This window comes from Dendronephthya gigantea, unplaced genomic scaffold (genome assembly GCF_004324835.1).
Source record: "Dendronephthya gigantea isolate DGI-Jeju-01 unplaced genomic scaffold, DenGig_1.0 000050F, whole genome shotgun sequence".
In the NCBI taxonomy this organism is placed as follows: domain Eukaryota; kingdom Metazoa; phylum Cnidaria; class Anthozoa; order Malacalcyonacea; family Nephtheidae; genus Dendronephthya; species Dendronephthya gigantea.
Window position 1 is genome coordinate 868819 of NW_021163060.1, and position 16718 is coordinate 885536.

At 37.0% G+C, this 16718-nt stretch overlaps 2 protein-coding genes across 2 annotated transcripts; both read left to right on the forward strand.

Moving 5' to 3' along the window:
• The first annotated feature begins 1260 nt into the window (after positions 1-1260).
• On the forward strand, positions 1261-11501 carry LOC114528478 (cullin-associated NEDD8-dissociated protein 1-like). Its single transcript, XM_028550122.1, is given in 41 exon segments — positions 1261-1414; positions 1973-2074; positions 2228-2295; positions 2402-2514; positions 2686-2786; positions 2870-2936; positions 3031-3129; positions 3207-3333; positions 3582-3690; positions 3938-3994; positions 4215-4324; positions 4399-4444; positions 4649-4757; positions 4828-4942; positions 5066-5153; positions 5252-5349; positions 5472-5583; positions 5746-5842; positions 5936-6050; positions 6191-6322; positions 6442-6475; positions 6619-6718; positions 6875-6960; positions 7119-7175; positions 7405-7462; positions 7592-7677; positions 7819-7872; positions 8073-8110; positions 8190-8315; positions 8470-8564; positions 8675-8778; positions 8906-8973; positions 9180-9294; positions 9448-9522; positions 9665-9736; positions 9850-9966; positions 10071-10142; positions 10419-10529; positions 10613-10673; positions 10771-10917; positions 11151-11501. Coding segments are annotated over 41 exon segments (3708 nt in total). The 5' UTR covers positions 1261-1372; the 3' UTR covers positions 11276-11501.
• Positions 11502-11733: 232 nt separating this feature from the next.
• Positions 11734-16629, forward strand: LOC114528572 (glycogenin-1-like). The gene is made up of 17 exons (XM_028550236.1): positions 11734-11926; positions 12774-12852; positions 13511-13715; positions 13812-13865; positions 13943-13984; positions 14119-14186; positions 14341-14401; positions 14480-14561; positions 14738-14793; positions 15006-15053; positions 15259-15306; positions 15422-15465; positions 15570-15612; positions 15707-15773; positions 15864-15989; positions 16126-16225; positions 16453-16629. The coding sequence occupies exons 2-17, from the start codon at positions 12800-12802 to the stop codon at positions 16556-16558; spliced, it is 1203 nt and encodes a 400-aa protein (XP_028406037.1). The 5' UTR covers positions 11734-11926; positions 12774-12799; the 3' UTR covers positions 16559-16629.
• The last annotated feature ends 89 nt before the right edge of the window (positions 16630-16718 follow it).

Here is a 16718-nt window from a genome sequence, read left to right on the forward strand (position 1 = left end):
GCTACGACGTTTATACATATGCAGACTGCAGTTCTAATATAACTTTCATGCAGCATCGGCCCATTGAGAAAATGACTTAAATGAGTAAAATATCAAAAACTTTTCACATTCAGTTTCTCGCCTGTATAACTTGTTTTCAAAGTTAAAACAAAACATTAGGCAGTATATAGTAAAAATAGTGTAGATTTCATTTCTCTTGTTATTTTGGATTAGTTTTAGGTATAAATTGACGTATTTTCGGATTGTTTTCATGCGTTCATGTCGATATTGTGATTGAAGTTGCCTACCTTGGATATATTATACTATATAATACAGACACACATGTGTAAATTATAGACAAGTACATAAGCATGTATAAATAAATGTGATATTTCATTAATGTCTATTTCATTAGTATTTCTATTTAAAATAAAGAAGAAAACCATTCGCCATTGGGCTGCCTATGATCAGATAAAGATTGGTTAACACTTCACCACAGCACTCGTTCAAAACGAAACGAATGAGATTTAGGTTCTATGTAGTTCTCAAAGTTTGTATTCAGTGACTTTGGGCTACGAAAACGGCGTGTAAATATCATATGTGATTATGTTAATAAATGAATTGTGATTTCTTTCTGTGATTTCTTTTTTCTATACATGTCTGTTTTTATTTTCCAAGTACTGACAACCACTCCGTCATCTGGTTGTATTTTGGGTTTTCACCAAGGTGTTTGGTTACAGCATTTTCTGCACCTTGCATGTAAAAAAAGGGTAATTTCTGACATAAAATCTTTGTAAGGGAAAGGTTTTCAGAAATCAACAATTTTCGCGAATTCGTTTTGTTTGAGAATGCATTTCTGGAGTAAAATGAAGTAATGCGGAAAATGGCCACTTTTTGGCCAGAAATCAAATTGCAGCTGACCACCGATTCATCAAACTGCCGGCGTTGGTGTCTCCCCAGCCTCCAACAGGTCCTCCGCGGCCTTCCCTCAGATATCGACTCGTGTGATGAGAATCTCTAACACTTCATGTTGAGATATTTCCATAAAAACTGGAATCGTGCTTATTGAAGTATATAACAAAAAATAAAAGAAAAATTAAAAAGGCGACATAAAATATTACTAAATGCTAAATACTATCTCTACACTCTAGTTTTCTTCCAAACGTCGACTGAGGCAGAAGGAGATCCGTTGAAATAATTTTTTTGTGCTTTTTTTGTCTCTTGTGACAGAAGGAATTTTTCGGAAAACTGAGGAAATTCAAACTTCTCCGCAGCGAATTTTCGAATTTTTCCAACGAGATTTGTTCAACTTTCTTCGACTTTCTTGTTCATTTCATTACTTTTGTATTTGTGTTTATTTGGCGATCGTTGCAGTGTTTGCTTGCTATCAAGGATGTCTGCATCGCCGTATCACATCTCGTCCTTATTGGACAAGGTAAGGCTTTGTAAATCAACCAGATCACAGATAATATAAATATCTTGTTCATCATTTTGTCTACATCGTGTCTGGTCAGTCTGGGCACTGAGATTGTACATTGTTGTACTGTTGCTTCAAGATCAATCTCCTTGTATCGGTGTAAATGGTTGTATGCGAAGTAGCTTCATGTTTATCCAGTAATTTCATCCCTACAAGACAAAAACTGTCTCGTAAATTGGCATTGCATTAAACTGTTTGTTTATTCAATATGTCAATACACTTGTCTAGTTGGGATGATAGATAAGTCAATGCATACAGATATGCTTCAGGCAACTTTTCTTTTATCTATTTTCTTTCATTACAATGTGTTGGGTTCGAGCCCTTGGATTAGCCAGGCAACCCGAAAACTTTCAGCTGGTACGAGTTTACCCTATAGAAGAACCCAGAAAATTTTGATACCCTCCAGAAGGACCTCTTCTATAGCATTGCTAGTCAGTGGAAGACTCTCTTCAGTCAATAGTAATCTTTCTTTATCATGCTTAACTTGTGTCGTATTATCTGTTGTTCTTACGGCAGATGACATCCAATGATAAAGATTTTCGTTTTATGGCAATCAATGATCTGATGGCCGAACTTCAAAAAGACTCGATAAAGTTGGATGATGATAGTGAACGCAGGGTAAGATTTTTACTTTTCCAAACTCATTGCATGGAACGTTGAGAGGAGATGTGTCAGAGGTGAAATTAAACACTGGGGAGCCTCTCCGAGGTTATTACCATAATATTTCTGTTCTTATGTTTACATTCTAATGATTCGTGGTATTTTTTCAAGGTTGTCCATATGCTTTTGAAACTTTTGGAAGATAAAAATGGTGAAGTTCAGAACCTCACTGTGAAATGGTATGTTTGTACATTTTTTTTCACTATTCTACTTCTGTTACATAATACAATGTTCATAAATGGCATTTAATTCTATTTATTTACACTTATATTTATTCTTTAACAGCCTTGGTCCTCTGGTTGGCAAAGTTAAGGAATATCATATTGAGTCTATTGTGGACAATTTGTGTTCAAATATGTTATCAACCAATGAACAGCTTCGCGATATTTCTAGTATAGGTATGCAAGTATTTTCAGTGTACAATTGAAAGGCAATCAGAGCAAAATGCAGTCTAGATTAATTTAAACAAAATGAGAAATATATTCTTTAATGATTGGTTACTGAAAGGAATCTCACCATCAAACATGAAAAATTGAAAAACAAATGTATATTATCATTCATATTTTTAGGCCTGAAGACAGTAATAGGGGAATTACCTCCTGCGTCATCAGCGCTAGCTGCTAATATTGCGAAGAGGATTACTGGAAGATTAACTGCTGCTGTCTTAAAGGTATTCATTGGTAGCTTGCTTTTTTTAAAGAAAAGTTCATCCAAAGGCTTTATCTCATTGCTTCTTTTTGCTATTCCTTCCAGAGTGATGATGTGTCAGTTCAGCTTGAAGCTTTGGATATTCTGGGGGATCTTCTCAGCAAATTTGGTGGTAAATAAACTTGATTTTACTATTCACTCTCCTCAAATTCATATTCTGAGATATTTTAGACTAATTTGTAAATAAAAAATGTGAATCTTTGCAGGTCTGTTGGTCTCATATCATCAGTCAATCGAGCAGTCACTGTTTGCTCAACTCAAGAGCCCTAGACTTGCTGTGCGAAAAAGATCCATCATTGCTTTAGGTAATAATTTAACCACATTCTTCATACACACAAGCTGTAAAAATTCAGTCCCAATTTCTAGTTTATTCTTGATTCAGGTTATCTGGTCACAAGCGCGAACAGCAGTCTTTTTATTGAGCTCATCGATTCCTTGGTCACTGAGTTGACAAAAAATGAAACTCATTCAACAACAAGAACCTATATACAATGCTTGGGATCATTGTGGTAAGGATTTCCATTGGTTTTGATCAGAGAAAACACTGTTAAAGACCCTTGCAAGCATGTTAAAATGACATCTCCCATTTCACTAACTTTCAATAGATTTTATCTGAAATTAGGGTCGTATAACAACTTACTGAGTTTAACTTTCTCGCATAAATGATATGAAAAATACATCTGACATCATAATATACTTGTGAACGTTTTCATAGTGTACTAGGGCACAATTTAAAAGTTGTCAAAACTCTTTTCAGTCGCCAAGCAGGACACAGATTTGGGGAGCAACTTGAAAGAATAATACCCCTGATTGTGAAATATGCGAAGATTGATGGAGACGACGAACTAAGAGAATATTGTATCCAGGTTAGTATTTCATTATCAGACCTCTTTTACCAAACGAAGAGCAATAATTAAAACACGTTTAACTACTAAGCCGTTTGAAACGACTTTTGTCGTGTATTTCGTCGCCCGTAACAATCGTTGCTTTTTGTGTCGTATTATACTCAGAATTGTGACACATTTCATATGTCTGTGAATGGCGTATTTTGCTGAGGATTTTGTGTGTGTCTTTTCTAAATATATCGCAACCTTTTTGTATTTCATTTTGTAGGCATTTGAATCGTTTGTAATACGATGTCCGAAAGAAGTGACTTCTCATGTTTCAAAGGTAACGGTTGAACATATTTTCCACGTACCAACACATCAGTAGGAACACAGGATAATTGTCGAGACGTCTTACTGTCTACTTGCTTTTGTATAAATATTTTTATGATATTCTACGTTTGGTTGACGAAAGATGAAACGTTTGAGCCTGGTTTGAATTATTTAGCTGTACTACGTCAATGGCAAATATGATTATTTATCACTGCATGTTCTTTTCCGTTTAGATTACAGAACTTTGTCTGGAGTTTATTTGTTTTGATCCGAACTATAATTATGGCAGCGATGATGAAGACGAGGACAGTATGGACACCGATGATCAGGAGGACGACGAGGGGTATATTTGGATTTCTTACAACAGGATCCATACTTGTACCTGGTAGAGTTCTCATGAAATTTTATATCATCTAGGTCAGACGATGAAGAATATAGTGACGATGATGATATGAGTTGGAAGGTAAGAAATATACCTGATATTTCAACCTTTTTACCTTTATCAGTTCTAAGCTATTCCTCACGAAGGTCCACTAACAATCATCTGTGGTTTATTCCTGATTTTCCTCAGTTTTACCAAAGGCTCCCACCCACTGCAGCGAAGACACTAAACAAAACCTTTATCAAAAGTCTGGTTGTGATCTTAAACGTTCTTTTTTCCCTCAAGGTTCGCAGAGCATCAGCGAAATGCTTGGGAGCAGTTTTAGGATCACGTCCGGACCTTTTAACTGAATTCTACAAAACTGTTTCACCTGCTTTGATAGGACGATTTAAAGGTAGATGTTTTCATAAATAAATACGTTTTTGAAGCAGCTCAACTCAACGGTAAATCTGAAATCATTTCAGAACGAGAAGACAGCGTAAAGTGTGACATATTCAACGCGTACAGAGCGTTACTACGACAGACCAGACCTATTGCATCAGCATCGTTTGACCCTGATGCTATGGAAGAGGAAAACAGGTGAGTTAAGTTCTTGTTTAAGCGGCATTTTCGGTGAAGATGATCAGGAAATTAGTTTTGAGTACCTCACGCGATAGATTGGATGCATTTGAATGCATTTCAGTTTTTCTCGTCTCTTTTTAGACCGTTGACTTTACTCCAAGCTCAGATTCCCGCCATTGTTAAAGCGATACATAAGCAACTTCGCGAAAAAAGTTTTAAAACGAGACAGGTAAATATCTCGAGGATTCAAAAATCGAGACGTTGTGTGTATTTTTCTACAAACGAAACGAAGTTCTTTATACATGCAAAATTGTGTTTAATTTCTAGGGCTGTTTTAGTTTATTGACTGAACTTGTGAACGTGCTGCCGGGCGCTTTGTCAGATCACATCCCCGCTATTGTGCCAGGAATTCAATATTCTCTCGGGTAAGTTTAACGGATGATTAAAGTTTTTAAAGCTAATATACACAAGTCCATTTCCTCTCAACTTCAAACCGGTTCTGGTCTTCTGAAACAGACGAAAGACGATGTTTTTATTTGTTTTTTAGCGATAAAAACTCGACTTCGAACATGAAGATTGACACGCTGACATTTCTCAGCTGTATTTTAACTCAACATTCACCGACCGTCTTTCATCCACATATTTCTGTTTTACTACCGGTGAGTGGGTGATGGGATTGCCCCTTCCCTGTGTGGGGGGGAGGTACGACCTGGGGGATCGTTGTTGTTTAGTGGGGGTCTACACAAACATTGGGACAAGACATGAACAAAGCAAGTTTGATCATTGAGAGTATGCTTTTCAAACTCTTGTGTCTTTTTTAGCCTGTAATAGATTCGGTCGGTGATCCTTTCTACAAAATCACCTCAGAAGCTTTGCTGGTCATGCAGGAACTGGTTAAGGTTATCCGACCGTTCAAAGGTATTGACGGCCATATTGAAACTATTACTAGCACTATTTCCAGCGTTTCTACAGGCGGAAACCTAGACTAAACGTTTTTATTTTCTTGTAAAGGTGAAGCGAAGTTTGACTACAAGCCTTACTTTAAAGAGATCTACACAAGTACGTTGTTTCGTCTGAAAGCCGCGGATATCGACCAAGAAGTGAAAGAAAGAGCCATCTCGTGCATGTAAGAATAAATCTTCATAACACAAGTGTTGATTCACGTCTATGCACTTTATGCCTCATGAGTAAACACGTCTTTGAGTACAAGCCTTTGAGCACGTCTTTAGAATTGTCGTACATAATTGAAAGAATATTTTATTCAAGGGGCCAAATACTTCATACCCTGGGAGATGAACTATCGTTCGAGTTAGGAACATGTTTACCGATATTTTTGGAAAGACTTCGGAACGAAATCACGAGACTGACAACGGTCAAAGCTGTCACGTTAATTGCTGGGTAAGAATTTCTTCCCAATTCATCAGATTTTCTGCTTTGTGCTTTGAGTTTTTTTGCACGTTTGAAGCTAGTCAAAGACCGCCAATTAAATGTGTAATATTCTGTCTTGTTCCTTCAAGGTCTCCGTTGAAAATCGACCTTTCCATCATATTGGTAAGTTTGATGTCTTTGGGAAAACGTGTTGCGAGCAATTTGTGAATCAAGAGCTTTTGGAAGCTTACATACTTGTTTATCATCTTTGTTTCACGAATATAGTCACGTTGAAAACATCGTTGAAGTTTATTTTATGATTTCAGCCGGAGACGATGCCTGTTCTGGCAACGTTTTTACGAAAAAATCATCGTGCATTAAAGTTGGCAACCTTAAATGCACTGGATGTCCTGATCACAAACTATGGTAAATATTCGTTCATTTATAATGTTGTAAAACTCTCCCGTATACGTACATCATTATAAAACGAAGTGGAATTATAGAAACGAGACTATAGACTGAGCTGTGTGTCGCTGAAACTCGCTTGGACTAAACTTGAGTATTTAAAACGTTCTCTTCCAGGCTCAAATATTGATTCTGTTGACATTGACGGTGTGCTTGCTGAGGTTCCTCCTTTGATAAACGAATCCGACCTTCATATTTCACAGGTAAATTTTGTATAGCCAAGAATTTTATCCTTTCTAGATTTCTTTATTTATTTCCTATGCTCTTAATTTGTACATACCACTTACTTGTATGTATTTAAAAAAAAAACGTCTTCAATAACTTTGCATTGTGATGTTCACCGAGGCTTTCTTTCTTCCAGAGAGCGCTTGTTCTGCTCACGTCTGTTGCAAAACTTCATCGGCAGAATTTGGCGCAGGTATATTAGATGAAGATTTTCGTATCAAATACAATTATAATACCCAGAACATTTGTGGATAAATATAGGTGGGTGATAAGCGGTTTCCTAGGGGTAGGGGACCCTAGAAATGTTTGCTTGAGGAACGGGGCAAAGTGCATGGCTAGGTTCGTGATTGTCTCTTGTGTATTTCAACCATATTGCTCACCTGTAAATCAGTGAATCATCGTATGATATCGTATTTATATAGGTTCATGATAGTATTTTACCAAGCGCAGTTAACTTGGTGAGATCACCGCTGTTACAGGGTATGTCAGTAGAAAATATTGTGTAAAACAAGGGTTATCAAGTCATTGCGAGCTTTGAAATTCATTTGTGTGATCTACAATAGGAGATAAATGGTGTAGGTACTGACGAGCAAACTATTGATTCAACAGGCGGGGCTCTGATTGCAATGCTAAACTTCTTGACCGAAATCGTTAACGCTGGCGTCTCTCATGTTGGGTTTAAAGACCTTTTTAGTGTAAGTTAAACGAATTATATGCCTAGTATATCACCTTCCTCAACAAAGATATTGAAAACTTGCATATCACCGTCAATCATTGAAGATTCCAGTCACCTCAATCGATGTCATAACAAGTTCATACATAAATTTATATTTCAGATGATGGTAACACCGATCTATAATGACAGCCCAGACTCACCCGTGCATAAACAGGTAAAAATATATTCTTGTGCATGTTTCATTCCTTCGAAAATTTATCAAAATATGTCATCCACCTCATTAGTCTCCACTGTAATATATTTATCTTTTTAACTATCCACGCTCTCCCCGGCAGAATTCAAACCTATTTCCTTTCAAATTCTCGTTCTTAAACACAGCAATTAACATACTATCGTGCGATAATATTTTTCCAGGCTCTCCACTCAATAGCAAAATGTGTTTCGCTCTGACCGTGGCTTGTCCTAACGAGGAAACGGTGTTGTTAATCGTTTGTGAAAGATATCAAGGTAGGATCATATTCTCGCGACAAGAGCAGCTCTTCCTACACAACACAGTCGTCTCATGAATTTTTCTTTCCGTTCTTAAAAGAGCCCAAAATCCACAGATTCTCTTCGTCTGTTTTCGCTTCTGGCGCTTGGCGAAGTTGGGCGACATGTGTGAGTACATCTGGAATTTGTTTATACTCTGTCGTTTGTGATTTTAGCCTCTCCCGATAACTCATGCACCACAGCCGTGTTAAGGTCCTATTTTGCACGACACAGACAATCCAGCTGTAACGTATTATCCCTGGATAATTTCGCTTATTTCTAGAGATCTTAGCAATCAAAATGACCTCGAGTCCTCAATTCTGGAGTGCTTCTTATCGCCTTCAAACGAAGTCAAATCGGCCGCGTCGTTTGCCTTGGGTAAGCGTCAACAGTCTTCGTATTTTCCACTGATATACAACAATTCTCGACAATACAATCTCTTGTCATCCGAGCTACGATTTCAGCTTCAATTGTTCTGTCCTTTGCAGGCAACATCGCATCTGGAAACCTTCAAAAATACATGCCATATCTTTTGAACGAAATTGAAGTCTCCCCAAAGAAGGAATATCTCCTGCTACATTCTTTAAAGGAGGTAAGCGCCTGATTCTCCAACACAATTCTTCATATGCAGAAATACCTAAGCGTAGATACGATATCTCAATCCTGGTAAAGTTTACTTTACTGTTTACCAATTTCTTCGATGTTTCTTTCTCGTGCAGGTGATAAGTTGTCAGTCCGCTACCGCCGAAGATGTCGAGGCATTAAAACCATTTATAAATTCAATTTGGTGAGCCTAAGATTATACTTTATAAACCTGTTGTAAAGATAAGCTTTTCGTGTATACATATAGTCGCTGCTCCAAAATGACCCCCCCCCCTCGCCTGAGTTTGCGCTAGATTTACCATAATTTGTCAATGTGTCACTGCTAGTTCGACTTTCAGTTTGGCAGCCGGGGGAGGCAAGATTACATGTGTGTTTACTTTGTGTCTGCAGGACAGTGCTGTTCAACCATTGCGAGAGTAAAGAAGAAGGGACGAGGAATGTGGTTGCCGAGTGTTTAGGAAAACTAACTTTGATTGATCCAACGACACTACTAGGCCAGCTGCAGGTATTTACGAAGCTCAATGAACGTTGTAAATGATGTTATTATGCATAAAGTTGCGTGAATGATGAGTAAAGTCTTAATCAGTGCCTTATAGCAGCTGTTATGATAACGTTTTGACGTCGCAGTAATTTGTTGTTGTTTTCCAATCTTTTTTAGTCCTATCTCACCTCTCCCTCGCCTCATTCGAGAAGCACTGTTGTTACTGCCATAAAATTCACTATTTCAGATCACGTAAGTTGAATTACTTCTGAAAAAAATCAGTCAAGGTCGAATATTCCGGAATATGATATACTCGACCTTGGTAATAAAAAGATTATAGTGAAGGCTGAACTTACTACTGCATGACTATGTTCAACTTGTGTGTTTTTCACAGCCCCAACCAATTGATCCACTGTTGAAGAACTGTATTGGTGATTTTCTCAAGACAGTCCAGGATGAAGATTTGGTAAGATCCATTCATATTTACAGGATAACAAATTGGGCTTCAATCAGTTGCATTAGAACTAAATATCGAATTTGTTGATGTATAATTCTTTATTCCTGTTATTTCCCAATCAGAATGTACGTCGCGTTGCATTGGTAACGTTCAATTCAGCGGCTCACAATAAACCATCTTTGATCCGAGATCTTCTTGACGCTATCCTTCCTCAACTCTACAGCGAAACTAAAATCCGGGTAAGAATATCTTCCTGAAATATTTCACCACTTTGTTGGAAGACAGAAAACGGCGTTCAACTTGAAGAAATAGTTTCTTTATTTTGCATTTTTTCCACATTTAGAAACAACTAATACGTGAAGTAGAAATGGGTCCGTTTAAACACACCGTTGACGACGGTCTTGATATTAGAAAGGTAAAACTGCAAGGAAATAAACAGCATAATTTTGACGTGGATACCGTTTGGAAATTGTTATATGTTTATGGTGAAGCGGTTGTCGTTTTATTGTATTGAAAACCAGCGTGTAGTCGCTTGAATGAAGCTTCATTTAGATTACGTTGTTTTGCTTTATGTTAGCCTGCGAATAACAGAATCTATTTATTTATGTCTAACCAGCTTTTTACCAAACTTTGCAAACATAGATTGGTGTTAATAAGTTGGTAAGTTTTAATGTTGTTGTTTTTGTTCAAGGCGGCGTTTGAATGCATGTACACGTTGCTGGAGACCTGCTTAGATAAACTGGATATATTCGAATTTCTAACACACGTTGAAGATGGTCTCAAAGATCACTATGATATCAAGGTAAGAGCAATGATTAAACGCTCGTATTCCTCAGGAAATATTTTGGAAATGCTCGAAACTTCATCTCTATCGTTGTATTCCAGATGTTGACGTATTTGATGTTAGTCAGATTGGCTAATCTTTGCCCTAATGCGGTACTCCAACGTAAGTAATCTGCATTGAGGAAAGTTCTGTTTTTCAGTGAAATACCCTTTACGTAAGAAATCACTAAACTGTGTATCTTTAAAACGCCCATTTCTAGATCTGAACTCTCTCATTGAGCCACTGCGGGCGACGATACAGCAAAAAGTTAAAGCGAATTCTGTAAAACAAGAATTTGAGAAACAGGACGAGTTGAAACGATCGGCGTTAAGAGCAACTGTCGCTTTACTCAACGTTCCAGACAGCAGTAAGTCATATTTCATTGATATATAAAAGTGAAAACAATGCTCTCATTAATGCCCAATATGGCCGCCATATTCAATATGGCGTCGCTATTTTCGACATCTTTGCCGAGATAAAAATAGTCTACACTACTTTCAAATTCTTTAATATATTAATCTACGATTTTCACTTCCCTGACAACATTCCTCGTGGTATTCTACGGTGTTAAAACGCTTCCATTTGTTTGCATTTCTGTAGAAACTAATCCGCTTCTAAACGAGTTCATTTCACAACTTCGTTCAAACAGCGAGACAGCAAACATGCTTGACATGATAAAGAAGGACTCGGGCTCAAGCAGTTCCGATGCTATGGACACCAGCTAAGTCCACGTCTTATCATAAAATACTTCAGTCCCGCTTTGCAGGAGAATGTCTGAATGAATTGAGAAACATCGTGGAACTTCAATCAAAAACATGTGAAATTGAACAGTTTTCATGGAGATTATACATAAATTAGTTTTGCATTTTCGCAAATGTGTTGAGTTTGTGAAGATATATAGGAATTTATGAAAGTTATAAAAATTTCGATATGAATTATGATTGGAATACTTTGTATATGTTTTTGATAATCGAAATGAAGCTTGTATGAGCATTTGGGAGTTCTTCCTAACCTGTTCTTGTAGAATCTATGGGAATCATACATGCAGTAGGCTATTTCAAAATAAAGCATGCTGGTAAAGTCAAATATCAATATTGCTAGATCACTTCAACCTTGAGCCATATCGCTGGAAACGTCAGCATTCTTTCAATTGTATTTTTGAGATAAAATGAACCATCTTTACCGTAGTATTTCGTAAATCTGTATCGACACACAGAAAGAACTGATATTTTGGCTACAGTTCTACACTTGTAAACAAGCAAACAACCTGTCATAAATCGTAAACACCAGACTTTACGAATTCAGCAACGAAGGCAATAACAAATATTAGATATGGATGAATTTCGCCTGAGGAAATTGAATAACACAATGTAAAAGTAAGTTTTGGAAAGACGGTAATGTTTCTACACTTCGTATCTATCACATAACACGCGGATATTTCATGAAAGATTCCACAGCACATCGATTTTGCTCTGTGTATTTTAAATTTGCGTTTATATACATATGATAAACAAGTAAATATACTTTCAGAGTTTTACACAAATCAAGTGCATGTCCTAAAAAGTTGGTTATCCATAAAACCGGGAAAATATTGTTAGGATTTAGGAAATAGTTAATAAGTTCTTTTTCTCAATAAATTTCGTGGTCAAGACATGATAAGAAAGATCTCTTTTGATTTAATATTGACAACAATATATTTCTCTCTTGTATAATTTATGAACAATGCAAAGATAATTTAGGTATTAAAACAGAAAAGATTTATCGTCAAAACGTTAGCAACATTTGTACAAAAGTCAGTTTTCAATGAAACATTTCATATTTTATAAACCTATCCATAATGAATGAGCACTATACCGCAACTTCTTGGGCAACGTTAAGAAAATGGATTTGTACAAATTTTAAACGGTGTACAAGCTATGAAAAACATTGCGACCATCCACAACCATGTATATCGTTCGTTAGGATGTATTTGAAGTCTAGATAAATGTTTTTCTGTGGATAAAAATTGTTCAATTGTCTGAAATTTATACGATTGTTTTATTGTTTTTGTCGAAGCTTGGCTAACCGCACGTCTGACATTTATTCGGCATTTACATCATAATAAAGAGGACGAGGTTTCCGGTTATCCTCAAACTGGGGGAGTATATTTTCACTTGAAATATCAGTGTCTTCGGAGGGAGACTTTCCCGACGATTAAGCATAAGATCTTCATACGTTTTTAAGGTGAGGAAATGAAGTTTTGACAGAAGATGTTGACATTACAGCCTGGTGTTCGATACGGTGTGAGAAAATCTCTTGCAAGGTATGGATTTCGTGACTTTATCCTATCGAGACATCTGATAGGGAGAATTGTAGGCGGGAAAATTTTTATATGGGAGGATTTTGTTCTTGGGAGTTTTTGAGAACCTAGATCATTTGGCTTTATCATGTTGCACCTATAAACGGGAGTAAATTGTTGAAGCTAATCTCTAGTCTAGGGAATGTCGAAACCTTTGTTTATTAATATTGAACAGGGTTTTGTCCTAAGTATGTTTTGTCTGTTTTGATTACGACTTTTTCATGCATCTTAAGAGCGTATAATTGGGTTTTTAATATTTTAGAATGGAATGGAATGATGATGATCCTTGATGGACCTCAAGGAGGAACAGTTTAATTTAGTTTAGGTTTCCTCCTGCGGTAACACTGGATCAATAAGAGATGATCCTTACTGGACCTCTAGGAAGAACAGTTTAGAACTGATAGAGCTATCCAGTATAAATAAAGTTAGTTTAGTTTAGGTTTCCTCCTGCGGTAACACTGGATCAATAAGAGATGATCCTTACTGGACCTTTTGGAAGAACAGTTTAATAAAGTTAGTTTAGTTTAGGTTTCCTCCCGTAGTAACACTGGATCAATAAGAGATGATCCTTACTGAACCTCTAGGAAGAACTCTAATACCCAACGCTATTTCATCTCTACAGATGGTTTTCATTGGGTCGACATTGGATTTTATCTGGAAGAAGAGCGATTCTCACGTTGATAGCTCTTTTTATTTTCTTCATCGTTGCACGTCACTTGCGGGTGTTTGACATCCTCGGCTATGGCGTATCGTATGTTAAAATAATTCTCTTCCTTTTAAAACAAGACAACCAGCATTACTACGATGTTATGGTACAAGAAGCTCGGGTGAGTCGCTGTTTTTAATCGATCATGATAGGGATAATTTGTCGCAGGGAAGTATCTTTAACGATGAAAATAAGCTAAGTGTATTTTGTTCTATAGATCTTATGGGACTTGCACGTTTTTCAGAAGAAATACATGGTGGACTGGTGCACGGTAAGACTTTGAACAACGACTGTTTCAAATTTTCGATAGTGGTGCTGTTAAATATACGTTTCATATGTGCTTTTCAGGAGGTGCCTCATAGGGACAACATCACTTGGTTGATAACTTTGGTACGAGCGATATATATAGTGTTATCACCTCAGCTTGTTTAATGTATTAAGTTCAATGTTTGACTGCATTCAAACTGGTGAAATGCTGGAACTCAACATGTAGCTTGTAAACTATATTCTTCTGATATTTACAGAACAATGATGATTTAGCTACAGGAGCTGTAGCGCTTGGTTATATATTGCAAAGATTCTCATGTCATAGGTATGCGTCCAACCAATTATGCTTCTCGCTAATTTCAATAATGGACTAGATCAATTACCAATGTTATTTGCTGCATTGAGCAACAATAGTTTGCCATTTTTCCAGAAAACAGGGCGATTAATATATGTAACTGGTTAAACGTGTGTTTTTTCAGGAAGCTTACAGCATTAGTAACGAAAGATCTTAGTGAAAGTACTCGGGATGTTTTGAAGAAGGTAAACTTGGGTTTTGGGTTATCCACGATCCTTGTTCGTCTGCCTTTCCGCGCTCAAGTTGTCTGTTTGTAACTTAAGGTGGGTTATGAGGTTATGTTGGTTGAGGGTCTGGATTGTAACTGGATGGACCGAAGAAAAGGGAACCCAGGAACAAACATGGGTACGTATACGAAATATACGATCATCATTCTCATGCTTTACCTATCATTTACCTATCCAAATTTGCATACCCGTTTATCCCTATTCATTCCCTGTTCATCCGCATTCTCCCTTGTATCCCCTCCCTTCTCATGTGGCTCCAAATAAAGAGAAAACCCCCATTCTTCTTCCCAAAAGGTATTCCAGGCACCCACACACGCTTCCATGCCTGGAAACTCGAGCAATATGAAAAGGTAAGTGCATGTTGTGTTAGAAGAGGAATAATCAATAGTAAGTAAATTTTACCGTCTTGATGAAAGAAGAAAGACGGTCCAAGTTTCTTCCGAAAAGACCATCCATCTTAGTATATAAATAAGACAACTAAATGTGCGCTGTGTATCTCGTAATCCCAGGCAACAGAAGTCACAGGCCTAAATGCAGTTTTATAATTTTGTTTTGTCAACAGATTGTCTACGTGGACACCGATTTTCTTCCCCTCGTCAGCATCGATGAAGTGAGTATTCGTATATTCTCTCTCAATCTGTATTGTTTGTGGACTTTGTGTGTTTGACTCGAAAAGTCTTTGTTTACTACTGAACAGACGTAGACGTGACTCTCTTAGTTCAGGAATGGAATCTAAGCTTACGAATCTAATTCGAGTTCAAATATCTTTGCATTCAACTTCAAAGTGTAGTTTTTCTTTATGTTTACTGGTGTAGCTTTTTGACGTTCCTGCGGAATTCTCAGCCGTTTATCACCGTCAGCCTGTGAGTTCTTGCATGGTATTGCTGAACTTTTACTGATGACTTCCAAAAAACAATACTCACAATATTTATACTTGCATTGCTTGTCGTTGTGTTCACTGAAATTGTGTTTTTACAGGGAATATTTGACACGTGTTTCAACGCTGGAATCCTTTCTTTCAGGTATATAAATAGACTTCATATGTTTGTTTTAATCGCTTCACTTCAGACAATGTCGTTGTAATAAAGGCCCTTTGTGATTGTTTTTCATTACTCTTTTTTCCCAGACCATCGAAACAAGTGTTTGAGGAACTGATAAGCACTTGGACGGTACGACAGTGGTTTGTTTATAATTTATTGCATTGCCGGTGTTTTAAATAGAGGAGACAGTGAGGAATCTTGATTATCGTTTTGAAATTCATAGGAAATGACCGATACAATTGGCTGTCCACACGACCAGAGAGTTCTTTGGTATTATTTTGCTTTTCAAGGTGATTATTCAACAACTATATGCATGTTGTGTGTCATTTTCAAGTTGCAGAGAAGTTTAGTTTGAAAAGAAAACACTATACCTTTTTTAGGTCGATGGAACCCGCTGCCATATGTCTACAATGTTTGGAGACTTTCGTTTTACCCTCTCAAAGGAATCTGGAGTCCGTTGGTTCGATCTTACAAAATTGATAATAGTTTATATTATCCAATGAAAGGTGATGTATTGTCATTGTGCACGGAGTAAGGCTTTGATTTCCGTGGGCAGAACTTCGCTCAACCAAGTTGAATTGCCCCCAAAGGCTCTTCAGTAGGTCCGAGTTATATCCATCAATATGTCTCGTCTCTTTCCAGCCTATCATTTCGCTGGGTTTGGTGTGATAAGAAAACCGTGGGAGGTTAAAAAAAGACCTTCAAGAGGAGAGTCGTCAGCATTTACCGGGCCACTTTTGAAGTACGTTATCTTTGGATCGTTTCATTAAAGAAAGCTGTCTCCTGAATGAGAGCTTGTCTTCGAAATCACAATGATTTATTCACAAGGTTTAAGGAGATTGAAAATGATGTCCCTAGCTATATATCTCCAGTTTTTTCATATTTCTCCTAAAGTAATCTTTAGAAAGGTAGTATTTTTGCTGCTGCAATCAATAAGATTCTCAGTTCTCGTGTATTGTGCATATCTAGACGCGAAGACACAATCGCTTTATGGTGGCAGATGTTTTACGAAGCAATCGATGAGTTTGACCTTCAAGAATGGTGGAAAAAAACGAAGATTTACAAAAACACCTAGCTGGATATGTTACAATTTAATTTTTAATTTTAGGTAATTTATTTCAGATTTTATTACAATGAATATAGATATTGAAATTTTAATCAAATTCACAGCAATTCACTTGTCAATTCTCTGTAGTCTTAGCGATTGAGGTGAGTAAAAAACTACGAGACCACTG

Coding starts and splice junctions, on each gene's coding strand:
- LOC114528572 (XM_028550236.1), top strand. CDS start 12,800: ATGTTGACATTACAGCCTGGTGTTCGATACGGTGTGAGAAAATCTCTT. Junction 12,853..13,510: donor GTGAGAAAATCTCTTGCAAG/GTATGGATTTCG, acceptor TCATCTCTACAG/ATGGTTTTCATTGGGTCGAC. Junction 13,716..13,811: donor TTATGGTACAAGAAGCTCGG/GTGAGTCGCTGT, acceptor TTTGTTCTATAG/ATCTTATGGGACTTGCACGT.